The sequence below is a fragment of the Lentinula edodes genome (genome assembly GCF_021015755.1).
Source record: "Lentinula edodes strain Le(Bin) 0899 ss11 chromosome Unknown C8R40scaffold_14, whole genome shotgun sequence".
Lineage (NCBI taxonomy): Eukaryota > Fungi > Basidiomycota > Agaricomycetes > Agaricales > Omphalotaceae > Lentinula > Lentinula edodes.
In genome coordinates this window covers 500,899-515,143 of record NW_025764320.1, presented here as the reverse complement: position 1 = coordinate 515,143, position 14,245 = coordinate 500,899, and the positions used below count along the sequence as shown (strand labels likewise).

The following is a 14,245-nucleotide window of genomic DNA, read 5'->3' as shown; positions in this document are numbered from 1 at the left end:
CCACCTAATTCTACCATATTGATTGATGTGAAACGACCACCAGAATGTATCAATTATATTATATCTGCTCTCTGGGTAGATTTCTTTGTTTGCAGTTGGTTGTTTCCATTCTCAATAATTTCCGTAGGCCCTTTTGATTGGTTATCAATGCCTTTATCTCCCTACCAGCTTACTGGGTTGATTAGGTGTATATTATCCTCCTCTGGCAACTCTGATCCACCTCATATCTTTACAAGCAAGTTATTGGCCCACAACTCATTTCACACTCTCCCTAGGCGAGCATGAAAAACGGCCTGTGATTATCTGGGCTGTTATTGGAACTACAACGAGCGCCAGCTGAAGTGTGCAGATCTGGGTTACAAGTAATCTCTGGTGGGAATATCCCAGTGGTGGTCCTGGTAGACCTCCAAGTGCAAATGGTAATGGTACATCTGCAAAAGCTGTATGTTCGGCTAAATAGCTGAAAGCAGCTCAGAGCACTTGGCAGCACTTCCCAGCAGCGAAAGCACCCAGGGCAGGCTTTGATATTTGCTTTGTGTGCTTTCGTCGCTGGAGAGCACTCTCCAGCTAGTATCTTTGCTCTGGCAAGTACACATGTTTTGCAGATGTAACAGCAATGGGGGTATACGCGGTTCAAATGAGAATGTAATTGATTGCCACAAGTGGAAAGGTGGCAAGTGGCGAGGAAGAAGATGAGATTGGAGCGACATGGTGAACAAATATATGTTGTCGGCGGACATGGTGTACTATACCATGGCTTGGGCAGAACAATTTAAGAGAATGTGATGATTCAAAACCTTAGTCAAAGATACAGATTTTGCAGATAAGATGTAAATGTATTATCATTGAATAGACTTGGCATAATGATGAAACTTATAGCTGTTTCTTTTAATTCCCATACTTACTGAGAGGGCAAGGGAAAGCTTTTAAATGCTCTGTTGAAGCGTGATTTCTTGTTTTTAGTCAGAGCATCACTCTATTTGAATGGTGATTCATTTGTAAAAACTGTATGTTCGATTTTTACTTTGGGTGCTTTTGTCGCTGGAGAGCGCTCTCCAGCTAGTATCCTTGCTCTGGCGAGTAGACATGTTTTGCAGATGTTGGCCTCCACTGTCATCAAGTGTTCGGCACCTGCCACTTGTGGCCTTTCCCCCAGTTAACAACAACTTTTCCCAGCCACATCTAAAGTCATATACACAGCTATACAAAAAAGCCAAAGAACAACCTCTGTAATGGTTCCAACACTCAATCAGGACTCTTCTGTTTCAGGTTCAAATTTCCAAGAATTTGACCAGCAAGCTCCTGCTGAGCCTCATACAACCGGTCATTATCATCAACCATAATGAGGCTGATGACAACTGAGACAATATCGGCAGAGCATGGAGGAGGAAAGGAAGAGAATGACAACAAATTGGAAAGAAACAGAGATTCTGCAACTGTTGCTATGGGAAGCTGTGCACCCTCCCAATAGTCAATATTGCTGCTTGAAAATGAGGCAAGGGTTTGATAAAAACCCAACTGATTGCTAACTGAAGAGACATTAGAACAACATATTGAGGTTTAGTAAGGTTGAACACATCACAAATGTAACTCCCAATGAGGTACTCCCAATCCAACATGACAGAGTTTATAGCAGGAATCGCTGGAATGTGATCTGAGGACTGAACAAAAGAAGCACTGATGGAGCGGAAGCTTCAGGAATCCTGGATAGACATCCATGTATACTGTATATTTTGGGATGCTCAGAAAGGCATATTGAAGGGAACAGCCATAACCTTAACCGTTATGTCAAGTCTACTTGCAGGAGAATTAGCTGGATAATCTATCCACAATTTATCTTCAAAACCTGTATTTTTGGCTAAGGATCTAAAACCAGTTGAGAGCATTTGCCAGCAGTGAGAGCACTCAGAGCAGCCTGCTCTCAGTGTTTTTGGTACTAGGATCTGCTCTCAGCCCTTGGCCAAATATCCATGTTCTGCAGATGAAGCTCAGGCTGACTGATTTGCTCTGTTTTGTACAAGACTCAGAAATCAGTAAATTTTAATTGTAAGTTTTTTTGGCATTCTACTTAATCTAGGTCGGTATAGTAGATAAAAGACTTCCAGACTACTGTGCTCCATGTCATTTTTCTGAGGATCATGATTTGTAGCTGGAATTTGGAACCAGGAGGGTGAGCTGCAGACATGTGACACTAAGCATGAATCATCCGGCAATTCCCACATCAACATAGATGATGGCAATTATAACAGGCATGCCATCATACGGATACATTCCCATTGGCAGCGGCATTGGCGCTGGCATCGGATATGGACCATAAGGCACCATCGGCATATTGGGATAACCACCGGGGTATATCGGAGTTGCTGGTAGGGCAGGCAGAGCAGTTGCAGATGTCGACGGAGTAGTTGGTGAAGTTGGCTTCTTTATGGCCTGACTAGCATGGAATAGTGCAGATGAAAGCGGAATTTGAGTTCAGCTAATGCCCAGTTTATTGTCTCTCTAGTGGAAATGAATGAGGTTCGATATAACAAAACCATATAAAGATAACATACAATGTCACGGGCCCAGACTAGAAGACATCCACGGGTCAGTTCAAAATAGAGGTTGCTGGGACGGTAATGAAAGCAAGAAATGGTTGGGTCATGCTCACACTTTCCTACTGGATACAGTGACTGAAGTTGCTGCGTAATGCCTTCTAATTCATCATCGATCTTTCCCTAAACGGGTGTAAGCATTTTGATGAGCAAATAATGTATGTAAAATACCTTCTTTGCTACGGGACCCAGAAAGTCATCATCGGAAGTCTCGTCTTCATCAATCACAGATTCAACAGTAGGAGGGATGATCGTTTGAACAGGTTTCTTCATTTGAATAATGACGTAAGCCTCATCCTTTGCATGCTTTTTCCTCAACTTACCAAGCATAGACTGATAACCCTCCTCCGTATTAATAGGAAGCCAAGGACCAGTCGCTGGTGAAAGAAAATGCCACTCAAATGACTGAATGCAAAGGCCAGTGACAGGAGTGGGAACAAGACCAGCAATTTTAGAAAGGAAAGCAGCGTAGTCAGTCTCTGAAGAGACATAGATTGGCCCTCGCTTCTCAGGTTCCTGTTTTGTAGCTTTGCCTTTTGTTTTCTTGAGTTTACCAGCAACAGGGCGGTCTGGCTTTATGAGGTGCAAGAGGAGCTCAAAGGTAAATGAAGATACTACCAGAATAATCTTGCTATGAGAAGCAGCAACAGGAGCCTTTTTAGGACGACCGCGGCCCCGTTTGATAGAAACAGGCTGGGCAATAGGTTCTGGGTCTGCGAATTGCACTTCTTCATCACTTGACAATTCGACAGGAGCAACTAAGTGATATTCTATTCAATGAGCGTGTTGAATGGCATAGGAATTTAACAGACCTGGAGTGACGGCGTGCAATCCATAATTGACAGTCCTCGGTGTATACACTTCTTCGACTACATAAGGTACAAAAGTGCTATTCAGTAAACGAGGCAACAATGCATTGAAAATGACTCACGTATATTAGACGGATCTGGTAAGGAATCTTCTGAAGATGCGCGGTGGGACCGAAAAGGTTCAGCATCCTTGTTGAAGAAGGTATCCAGTTCAGGTAGCCTTGGCAAGGTCAATGAACCACGGGTATGCTGGGTATGGCAGCGTCCAGGTTCAGAATTGAACAACAAGTTCCCACGTGGAGGGTACATATACTGATATCGAGGAGGAGAGCATGAAGGTACCCTTGGAAACATGACGGGGTCTTGGACAAACGGTGCAAGCAAAAAAACGGCGGAAAGGAGAGAGAGGCAGAACGTACTCTATTCATTACGCGTTCTTACCCGACGTCAAGGCTTGGGTACCTTTTTATTTTTCCCGCTACCTCTTTAGAGGTTGAAGGGTCTTGTAGAGCGAGCTTTTTGATTTTGCGATCAAATGGCTCATCACGTGCATTTTAGCAAACACTTTTTAGTCATTTCGTAAACTTACTTTTACGTGCCTCTACAATTTATTCTCTCTTCTATGAGATTGACAAATGGTCTTTTGTTTCGTTTATTCTATGTACTGTAGTGTTTACAATCTATGCTAATTTTTTTATTTTACTGTAGATGCTTTTGTCAATGGCACTCTGAGGGGCACTGGAACCCAATACAGCCATATTGTTAATATTAGTTCAGACGCATTCGCTCGCTCTACAACTGAAATGTAATAACTATAAAACCAGACCGTTGACTGGGTAGCGGGCCCTGCCGCTTGCCGGCGCTACTTGGTTATATTTTATTTTATGAGCTCATGTAAATTTCACGAATGTCATCATTTTCCGAACACGCTGTAAGTCAACATCGAATTTGTCAGAATAGAAATTAGAAGTAGTAGGCTCAAAAACAAGATTTACATTACAGCTTATTAGCAGTCCACTGCAAAGTCACTCTACGTTGCAAAGATCCCCGATTTTCTTAAAAAGTCAGCAGCTCCACTCACTGAGAAATGTATATGGAGAGCTCCACCTATTGAATTTTCGAGTATATGCTTGGCAGTTTTCTGTCCAAGAAAAGTAGTTTGCCGTGCGTTGCTAATAAGCTCTATTAATTCAACTCTTGAAAAATGAACAACCCCTGCATCTTTGTTGCTCTTTTTTTCTAACTCATTTTTCAATCTTAAATTTAGACTGTTTGAACACAAAGATATAGTAATTTTTTGAATATCACTATGACATATACTGAATGGTTCAATCAGTTTTCTACATCTATGGGATCCACAGCTTACATACATACTAAATGTTAGTTTCAAGAAAAATCTACATACATATCCTCATTGACCTGACCTTCTTCAAATTCTTCGGGCGTTTCTGTATCAAAACGTACGCGTTTAACTGCTTTGCCTGTACCAAGTGATTCGGATGAATTTCGTTTTCGTAAGGTGGGTGATGTAAGAGGTTTAACAGTTTGTTGACGGAGTTCTTCTAATCTTTTTTTCTTGGTTTCAGCAACAATCTTTGCCTTGGCCATAGTCTGTTCAAGACGAAGTACCTCCTCTCGTCGAGCGAGCTCTCTTGCTTCTTCCGCAATATGCTTTTCTGCGGCTTGACGTTCTAATTCATTTGACCGTTTGACAGCTTCAGAGTGAAACATTACTCGAATATCGTCCTCATCATCAGGAAGAACGGCAATTTTACGGATGATATTGGAACATATTCGGTTTGGTTTGTTGATTGCCTTTCCGTTAGCAGCTTTGGTAATATCCCAACTGGAAATATTCAGTGTCGTGAATTAAATATGTTATGTCTGTGCCTACATATGGAAATTGAATTCCACTTGTACGATTCGTCCACATGTTAGAACATTTTCATAATCCATGGGGTGAATCAGCACTCCTTGTGCGTCGTATACTTCGGGGATATGCATCTGAACCGATGACAAATCATGTTTTTCTGCCAACGATCTAATGAAACCCTCTGAATCCGGCCAGTGACCTAATACTCTCTGCGTGACTGGAACCGCTACGAACTGGTAAATCGGTGAATTTGTGGATGATGAACAAATCAAACGAACCATTAACAACAACGTTCGTTTCTAGCGCTCGAAGATTTTGTTGTTTTTCCGCTTTACGTAGTTTTCCTTTGAATAATTCGAACAATTCAGCTGGCGTTTGAATTGATTTCGACTAATACTTACTAGGATCAGGTAGTTGTCCGCGAACATTCATCATACTTGAGGATTGTCTTGTTTTCCGAGATGGAACGTTTTGAAAAATATTCGCGGTTTTCCCTTGCAAACCATAATGTCCGAGATCGTGCAGTTCTACAAAGGTAGACATATTGATTTCTTGTGTCGGATACAGTTTCTCTTATTGCTGTGTTAGTATAACCTTTCTGTACAAAGGATTAATACTTACTGTCCATAGCTTTCACGGAGTCAAGGTAGTTCGATGTTATAGCTTGCAAACAATTCAATAATGTTTGAAACCGTGTGGAATGAGATTGATAAATTAGCTTTATTTCTTCAGTAGAATCCTGTGGAGTATAAACTTCGTTGAAAAATAACCGAGCTGAGGCTCTTCGAAAAGAATCCAGGCTTATCTGCGAAGCATTAACGGTCACTGTTGTAAAATGAACTGTATGGGACGGCGTACTTCTTGATTATAGATACTCATGTCTAGATATTCTCCACATTTAAGATCATCTGCGTAAGAGCTAATTTGAGCCACCACTGCGATCGTTATCACGTTTCTCGAAGGATCAACAAGCCATAATCCTCCACGATCTCCCATCGAAGGAACTCGTTGTATGGAGATGGTTGAAGGTTCCGGAATCTGTGATTTCGAGAAAATGTTGTTATAGAACTGCATAGCAATCGCTATCGGTGTAATAGTTTCAATATGCTCATTGACGATTTGTTCCACCTGGTCATATAGAGTATCCCGAGCGGAAAAATCGAGATTTTCGAACGAGTTTATTGGCATAACATCATTCTGCGCAATCAATATTAATCACTTGAGTCAAAAAATCATTCTTAATTTGAGGTACCTGCAGATCATTTGTATCTTCGGAATCGACTTTGTTGAATGAATTTCATATCACATGTTAATTTGAACGCAACACCAAAACTCACCTTCAGAGCGTAAATCTATCTCAGGCATCCTTAAGAGTAGTTGGATTTGTGTGAACGAGGTATAGGTTTACTTTTATAGGTCGATATTCATGTTTCTCACGATATACTTGTACGACACATGTAGAAAGTTCGCGATCAACTTGTTGATGAATTTGTGAACGGACATAGCGCACAAGGTGATGGCGTCTTCAACATTGCTTATTATCTTAGGATGTAACAACACCTTATCAGATACAATGCTTTGCGAAAAGGTTTGCTTGAATAGATTTTTTACCAAGTGTTTATTGTTGCTTATATGTCCAATACATTTTTGGGACCAGAGTCGAGAGCTCAGAGGGCTCTGTTCGAACCACCATCGCTACTTGTAGGAATGATTGTTTGATATGGTCAGGGTCGAAGATAAAGTACTCCAAGACATAAATGTTCAATTGGCGTCCAGTATACTGTAGGAATAAACGGAATTTCAGGGGATACACAATTTGTTTATGAACTCTAGCTACGGTCTGAGTGCCGAAAAGAATTGTCCACGGATTCGTTCTCTCTTCTAGCTTTCTGAGCACTTACATTTTTTCTACACATGTTCCTAAATATTTCTATTACCAACATATCTTCCTCTTTATTTTTACACGTCCTCATGATGAAATAAATCTTATCGTTGTTTTCTTCGTGAAACTAGAAAAGTATGAAGTTTGCTTTGAAGTGTAAGCTAAGCCTGAGCTTAATTCACGATAGAATGTATAATTTATTGCATTGTAGATTGTTTCTTTTGCTGATATGACTCTAACTAAATATACACTGGTATTACTACATTTTCGTTTTAAGATTGCGTCCTTGGAATGGAGGTAATCTACGCATGATTGCGTTTATGTAGATCAATGTGAATTTTCTCATAGCTTTTTAACCAGATTGTACATATAGCACCGTATTATTTCTTCCTCGTATTCGACAGCTGCCTTGCATCGGTCCTCACACTTGAAAATGGTAAAGAAAGGTATCAAATCTCAGCGAGCCAGTCGCAATTCAATCGCTTCTGCACAACGGTTACCTGTCCATGTACGAATCGCAGATCATAACGATATCGATCTGCTTCGTGATCTTTTCATGGATTTCAAACGGCGTACACGAAGGGGAAAATTGGTCACTTTCATGAAGTCAATAATGCAATGGGTAAGCTGGACAGCGTGAGTATTCATGCTTCCTTGTAACCGTTAACATGAACTAATTTGTAACAAGTCCTATTCAGCAGTCTATTTCAGGAACCATGACTGCTGTTTGCCCTATCAATTATGTGAATATGCTCGGTTATAAAGGTCCAATTTGTGCACATATCACCAACGGTTTTCTAACCGAAACTGAATGTACGATGTTGATACGGACGTACCGTTCACATGGGAGGACACGGTATGAATTTGTGGCTCCACATTTTGGATGTGAATTTCGAAGTAAATAAAACATTTTCTGGCGTTGCGTAATACCACGAACTGAACTTTATCTACAGTGAAAGTTTCATGGAATGAGGAAAACATAACTGATTTGAGTGCATCATTACATGACTCTACTGAAACCATTGGTAAAAAGTATGTGTTACAGTGTCGAAATTTGCTAATTGCATTAATACCCAGATATGGTTCGTTCAGCATACTTGTCTGGACGACAACTGTCGACTGTATCATCATCTTCAATTCAAGAAGTAGAAGAAGAATTACTTCACATTGGTACAGATGTTCCCAAATTATGCTCATGCTGGTCTGATTTAAATCATTCAGAAGGAACAAATAGTATGGAACTCGTTGCCCGTCGCAAACCGCGAATAATCACAACAGGAATGTTAGAGTCATTTTACAGTGAAGAAAAGGCGACGCAAAGAAGATTTCCAGGTAAGTTGATGTTAAGTACACTAGAAAGATCGTGATCGGTACCAAATATTGCAGATGTCGATTTGATCGAAGTTCTGCGCTCTGCTTTTCGAGATGGAGTATTTCGGAGTAAGTTATTATCATGTTTTGCTACCTTTCTTGGTTTGAACATGATTTTTAAATTAATTTATGTACCAATAATTGCCTGAAGAATATCCTCGGTTGCATCCAGCATATGATTCACAAATTACGCCCATTTTATTGCTTCAATTTGATCCCAACAAAACCTCAGGATCAACCACTTTTTTACATCTACAATACTATGACACAATTGTGGGAAAGCTCATTAAGAATCTCAACAGCACGATTGGAATCAAGCAGAGCATGTTCGACAATTTACTGATGCATAGCCAAGTATGTGCTGGTTGCCGGTGTGAATTTTCATGGGATGGATATGAGAGTCACTTGAATATAGGACCTATTGGATGTCGATGTATGAACACTTCAGGAACTCCTATCGGTAAGTATTTGCTTCGATTTATGATCGAAACAAATAAACTCACTTCCGTCGTGTTACTGAAGTTCCGATGGGTCGTCCTCGACGACTGTCTTTTAGTGAAATTCAGCCCGGAATTTCTGAGGACAGTGAAAAACGTCCTTTCCGTGATTCTTTAAATACTTCAATTGGTCGACCTTATTTGGAATGGAATTCTCGCCTGGGAATACGTTCCGATGTTTGGACTATCGTCACCACAGCAGTGACACAATGTTCAGTATGTCATTTAATCCGCACTTTTCCAGGCCATCAAAATCATCTATCGAATGACGGATATTGTGTTGGTGTTGAAATGGATGTCGACGAAGTAATAGAAGAAACCATCTATGACAAAGAAGATCCAATATCAATTTCAGAGGTTGGAAAAGGAAAACGTAGAGAATGAATGTGGTTAGTATGGACTATACAAAATGAACTGTATATGGCTGTGTTATTGAATGTTTTCATATCTCACATTGAGGTGTTTTATGGGTAGACGACTTCAGGTATGTGGGGATATGGACAATATTCATTTGAAATCCATATGTGCGAAAGAGGCCTGTCCGGGTCCGCTAGTGGGTTTAACACCGATAACAGGTGAGGCTTCGTTTGGGAGCGACGGTAAGTAGTGCTGCAACTGCATCGTACAACTCATTCTCAACCAACACATTGTTAAATATCTGCACAAGGTTCGGTTGACTAATGTTCGCGATCGAGGTACACATAGAAAATGTGGAGTATGAGTAAAATGAGTAAGGAGTTTGACCCTACACAGTTCAGTGAATTAAGTATGATTTTTGTAAAGATGAAAGATGAAGACGAACGAGAATAGTCAGAGCAGACAATCGGGTCCCATTCACTGTCTTGAAATATTGTCTTAAAATATTGTCTTTCCCCAATGAAAATCATAACAAGTTTTCTGTCGTCTGTTCTACTTGTACATCCGTGTTAATCAATCAAGTCACAAGAACGACTTCTGAAAGACACAAACAATTTTACTCACAAGGGCACGGCAGTATTCTCATCCGCTGAACTTTTGAGAAATTCGCGTACAAACTCTCATTACTATCCGCAGAAACATATATCACACCAGGTAGAAAGCCTTCTGTTAGGAATTAACCAGCGGGGTTTTGCACTTGACGTGGAAGGAATCAACTGGAGACAGATACAGCAGAATAGAGTGAGAAAGAAAAATGAGAACGAACAATATTTGTATCCGGAAGCTGCCGATAAAAAACACGTTGACATTGACTGCTCCTGCCATTAAACAGCTGTTTGTACACTGCTACCGCGTGACAGAGCGAACAGGATTAAGGCATAACGAGGTTACACGGCCCGTAATCGCAAAGAAAAATGCATGCGACCGCACCGCTGACCTCTGCTAACCCAAAAGTTCTATACATCCATGCATTTAACAAGATGACTGGGAGGAAAGACCGCGTACGGCAAGGGCCAAACCTTTAATATTACAACTAAATAGCCACAACCACCATGCTATTGACTTTTTGCACAAATAAAATCATCAAAACAAGCCTCAATGGGATGTTAGAGTAGCTCAATTCATTTATTACCAAACATTTCACAATGTCTTAATTACCCTCCCTGTACTAATTTAAGTAGATAATGTACAGTGATTTAATCCATGAAACATACTCAATCTGACTATCCTACAGGTAAAATGGACAAAACAATCTCCTGAGATACACAGTACTACTAGTAGAACCCTTATGATGTTTTCAATAAGCCCTATTAGTAATAAGGTATACATCTGCAAAACCTGTATACTTGCCAGAGCAAGGATACTGGCCAGAGAGTGCTCTCCAGTGACAAAAACACCCAAAGCAAAAATCAAAGCCTGCTCTTGGTGCTTTTACTGGGAAGTGCTCTGAGGTGCTCTAAGCTGCTTTCAAAAGCAAGGTTTTCGACTTGCTCTGGGTGATTTGGCTGCCAGGAAGTGCTCTCAGCTGGTCTCAAATGATTAGTCAAAGATACATATTTTGCAGATAAATAGAACAGTGGTAAGGAAATCTTCACACTAAGCAGGTTCAAATTTTCAGAACAGATTAATTGTAAGACCTGGGTCAAAATTAGTCTTAAGAGTGCATTTGGTATAAGGGATTTATGTTGTAGCGTACTAGGAGCAAGCAGGAGCTTGAAGAGAGCTACAAGAACCACGACCAAGGACAGGAATGACCCTTGAACAGGTTCCTAGTAGGTCCTGGGACACCCCTAGGACATTAACCAGTAGGCTAAAGGTAACCAGAAGCTAGAGAGCATCAGAATGTTGCATACTACAAGTTATAGTAGATAGGAGCATCAATGTACATCTGTAAAACCTGTATTTTTGGCTAAGAGCTCAAGAGCAGCTGACAGCACTGCTGGGAGTGCTTTCAGTGCTGGACAGCGCTCTGCAGCTAGGACCCTTGCTCTCGTGAACATCCAGGTTTTGCAGATGCAGAATCATTGTAAACTGTAACCAATGTTGGTTCTGAGCATGAGAGCTCTCGATGGGGTGTAAACCCGGGAAGGAGGTTCAGAGAAGTGGAAGTAGGGCTGACACTGTCAAGTGTTGGAGGTAACAACAGAGAAGCAGCATGTAGTTCGATATTACCTAGGTCAAGATCCCAGAGCTCATCAACCATTTGGTGAGGTCGGCAAGGTTTGGGGAAGGTTGGCTCACCAAAACAATAGACGTTGGAAAGCTTTAGTATTGGTTGAGAGAGCTGTTTCCAAAATCATCAACCTCACAATGATTAATGATGATGGCAAGAGTTTATATGAGTCTTGTGAGAAATTCAAAGCTAAAATCCAGGGTGACGTGGTGGTTAAAAAACAGAGGCTATTCCCATGCTGTAATATGCTGTACAGTCTTGTTATTCTCTTGTTGATTTTCTGGCATTTGTCTAGTATTGCATATTGTCAAGGCCATGCCTCGGTGCCCCATTCCGCCGCTTGGTATTCCGAGATCTACCCTTTATTGTAATCTCTTCCTTATTGTTCTTTCTCACTACACATACCCTTTCATTCTAGACTCTCCTTATTGTCTTTTACTCTGCCATCCTCATCAGCAGGGGCGCCGGAACCCAGGGGAGAGGGTGAAAGTGCGGAACGCGGAGGAAGAGGCAACTGCAACGAGAGTAAAAGAAGAGAGGAAGAAGAAGACAGCTGCTGCTTGGGCGAGTGCGGAGAGAAAGAAAGCTGCACAACAGGCACAAGATCAGGCCACTCGGGCTCAAGAGCAGAATGCAGAGGTCATAGAACAACAGCGGCTGCTAGCGGAGGCCACGACAGCTAGAAGTCAGCGGGGCACTTTACCCAGTGAGATGTTGGTCTTCCCTCGGAGGCCGGTGGTAGAAATTAGAAGGGAGAAAGGGAAATGGAGAGAGAAGGTCCAGGCGCAGATAAGTGCTCCCAGTTTTCTTTCTTGAAGATGTACTTATTCTTCTTCTTTTCAACTAGTTGATGGAGATCCGGACAATGGCAATGACGGCGACAACAACGACAATGATTTGTGAGAGGTGCAAGGTGAAGAAAATCCCTTGCCTTCAGCAGGCTGGCAAGTGAGGTTCCGTAATCTGTAAGCCCTGCCACAACTCTAAGGTGCGGTGCTTCTTTTCGGGATGACCATCGACAGGCAAATGGGAAGGCAGGTCTGGTGAGCATATCGCCGTCATGGAGAGTTAAATGGCCCAGAGCCTCGCCGACCTCTGGGCTCTTTGGGTAGTCAATTCAAAATCCCACCAGTACCTTGACCAGTTGTTGAGAAGACAGGAAGATGACATGCCCAACTTATAGCCATGGAGACAAGGATGGCAATGATGGGTATAGGACCAGCAACAGCGGGACCATCGAGGAGGATTACCAAGTGGCAGCGACTGCTGAAACAGCGGAGGGTTGTACAGGAAAGTGACAAAGAAGAGAAAGGAAAGGAAGCGGAGGAGCAGGAGAAGGGAATAGAGGAAGATGGAGAAGGAGAAGTAAAGGAGGTAGAAGAAAAAGGAGAAGGTGAGGCACTGGCACTGACAAAGGCGAACAGGGCAGCCTCTGAGAAGGGAAAGGAGAGGGAGGTTGAGTAGTAGAATAACAGACATCAGACATCGGTCCACCAGCCCTTTCTTGTAGTCTTCTTGCCTTCTTGCTCCTTCCTACATATATTTTTTTGACTTTTTGTATATAAAAATGTTATCGCATCTTGAAATCAGAAAGCGAATGGGCCACAAAGCAGCGTCAGAAATAAAAGCATACCTAGTTCAAGTGTGAATGAAAAATAAGTGAAATAGTAATCGAAAAACAGAATAAGCAATCAAGAGAGAGGAATAAACACCTAATTTGCTATCATTGTCTTTACCTTCTCGACGCAACAAAGTAATCTTTGGTGGAGAATGGAATTTCGGAAAAAGGAATAAAAAGTTTTTTGTGATCAAGGACCAGGCCTTTCAGGGTATTGAGCATGGAAAGCGGGTACCAGTTCATCAGCATCTAATTCATCAGCAGCAACCCAAGACAATTCATTGTCGGTATCTCCATAACCGGCCTACTAAATGTAATAACGAAGAGGACAATACTTGTACCTTCTATCCAGGTTGGAGTCCAGGATTTTGGCAACATTGTACTCCTCTTCACCATCAACTTCAATTGGAGGTGGAGGAGATTGAGTACGATTTGGAAATGGGTTTGGCGTAACCGGCTTCAGCTGTGAGATGTGAAAAACCGGGTAAATTCAGCAAAGATAATCCAGGAGCTTGAGCTTGTAAAACAAAGTACCAGGTTGATTGATGACCTTGAAAGAACCAAGATATTTTTCAGAGAACTTTTCAGTAGGACGAGGGGGACATGCCTAGGGCAGAATGGGTCCACAAATTAATCACAAACTCCGCCATGGGGAGGTGTTCTGCCCAATTGTCTTGTCGCCGTCCCACCTAGAGGCGGATATATTTCTCTACTTCCTGATTTGCGCATTCAATTTGGCCATTGGACTGAGGGCAGTATCTTGAGGTTAGATCTGATTTAATTCCCAGCCTAGCGAGAAGGGATCACATGAGTTTTGCTGCAAACTCAAGTCTGTGATCAGATTTAAAGTGAAGAGGAAGACCATGGAGGCGGAAAATCTCTCAATAGCAGATATCGGCTGTGATGCAGCTGGTGCAGGGAATAGCGTGGATCTGTTCCCTGTACAGGTCTGTGCAGACCAAGACAGCATTGTAACCTTGGGAGTTAGGCAGTTGTGTTATCAGGTCGACC

At 41.8% G+C, this 14,245-nt stretch overlaps 3 protein-coding genes across 3 annotated transcripts; 1 reads left to right on the top strand and 2 right to left on the bottom strand.

Annotated features, from left to right (window-relative positions):
- Positions 1-2,068: 2,068 nt before the first annotated feature.
- On the bottom strand, positions 2,069-3,831 carry C8R40DRAFT_1068934 (uncharacterized protein; the record flags this gene model as incomplete). Its single annotated transcript, XM_046226053.1, has 8 exons — positions 2,069-2,191; positions 2,270-2,434; positions 2,553-2,569; positions 2,651-2,717; positions 2,766-3,364; positions 3,407-3,463; positions 3,526-3,652; positions 3,823-3,831. 8 exons carry the CDS (start codon positions 3,829-3,831, stop codon positions 2,069-2,071), a joined length of 1,164 nt encoding a protein of 387 aa, XP_046087244.1.
- A 462-nt stretch (positions 3,832-4,293) lies between these two features.
- Positions 4,294-6,641, bottom strand: C8R40DRAFT_1068933 (uncharacterized protein; the record flags this gene model as incomplete). Its single annotated transcript, XM_046226052.1, has 10 exons — positions 4,294-4,332; positions 4,485-4,671; positions 4,809-5,249; positions 5,298-5,502; positions 5,555-5,620; positions 5,678-5,803; positions 5,898-6,081; positions 6,135-6,473; positions 6,529-6,557; positions 6,614-6,641. The coding sequence occupies 10 exons, from the start codon at positions 6,639-6,641 to the stop codon at positions 4,294-4,296; spliced, it is 1,644 nt and encodes a 547-aa protein (XP_046087243.1).
- A 950-nt stretch (positions 6,642-7,591) lies between these two features.
- On the top strand, positions 7,592-8,968 carry C8R40DRAFT_1068932 (uncharacterized protein; the record flags this gene model as incomplete). Its single annotated transcript, XM_046226051.1, has 7 exons — positions 7,592-7,794; positions 7,847-7,971; positions 8,112-8,190; positions 8,393-8,490; positions 8,545-8,598; positions 8,681-8,883; positions 8,945-8,968. 7 exons carry the CDS (start codon positions 7,592-7,594, stop codon positions 8,966-8,968), a joined length of 786 nt encoding a protein of 261 aa, XP_046087242.1.
- Between the last annotated feature and the right edge of the window lie 5,277 nt (positions 8,969-14,245).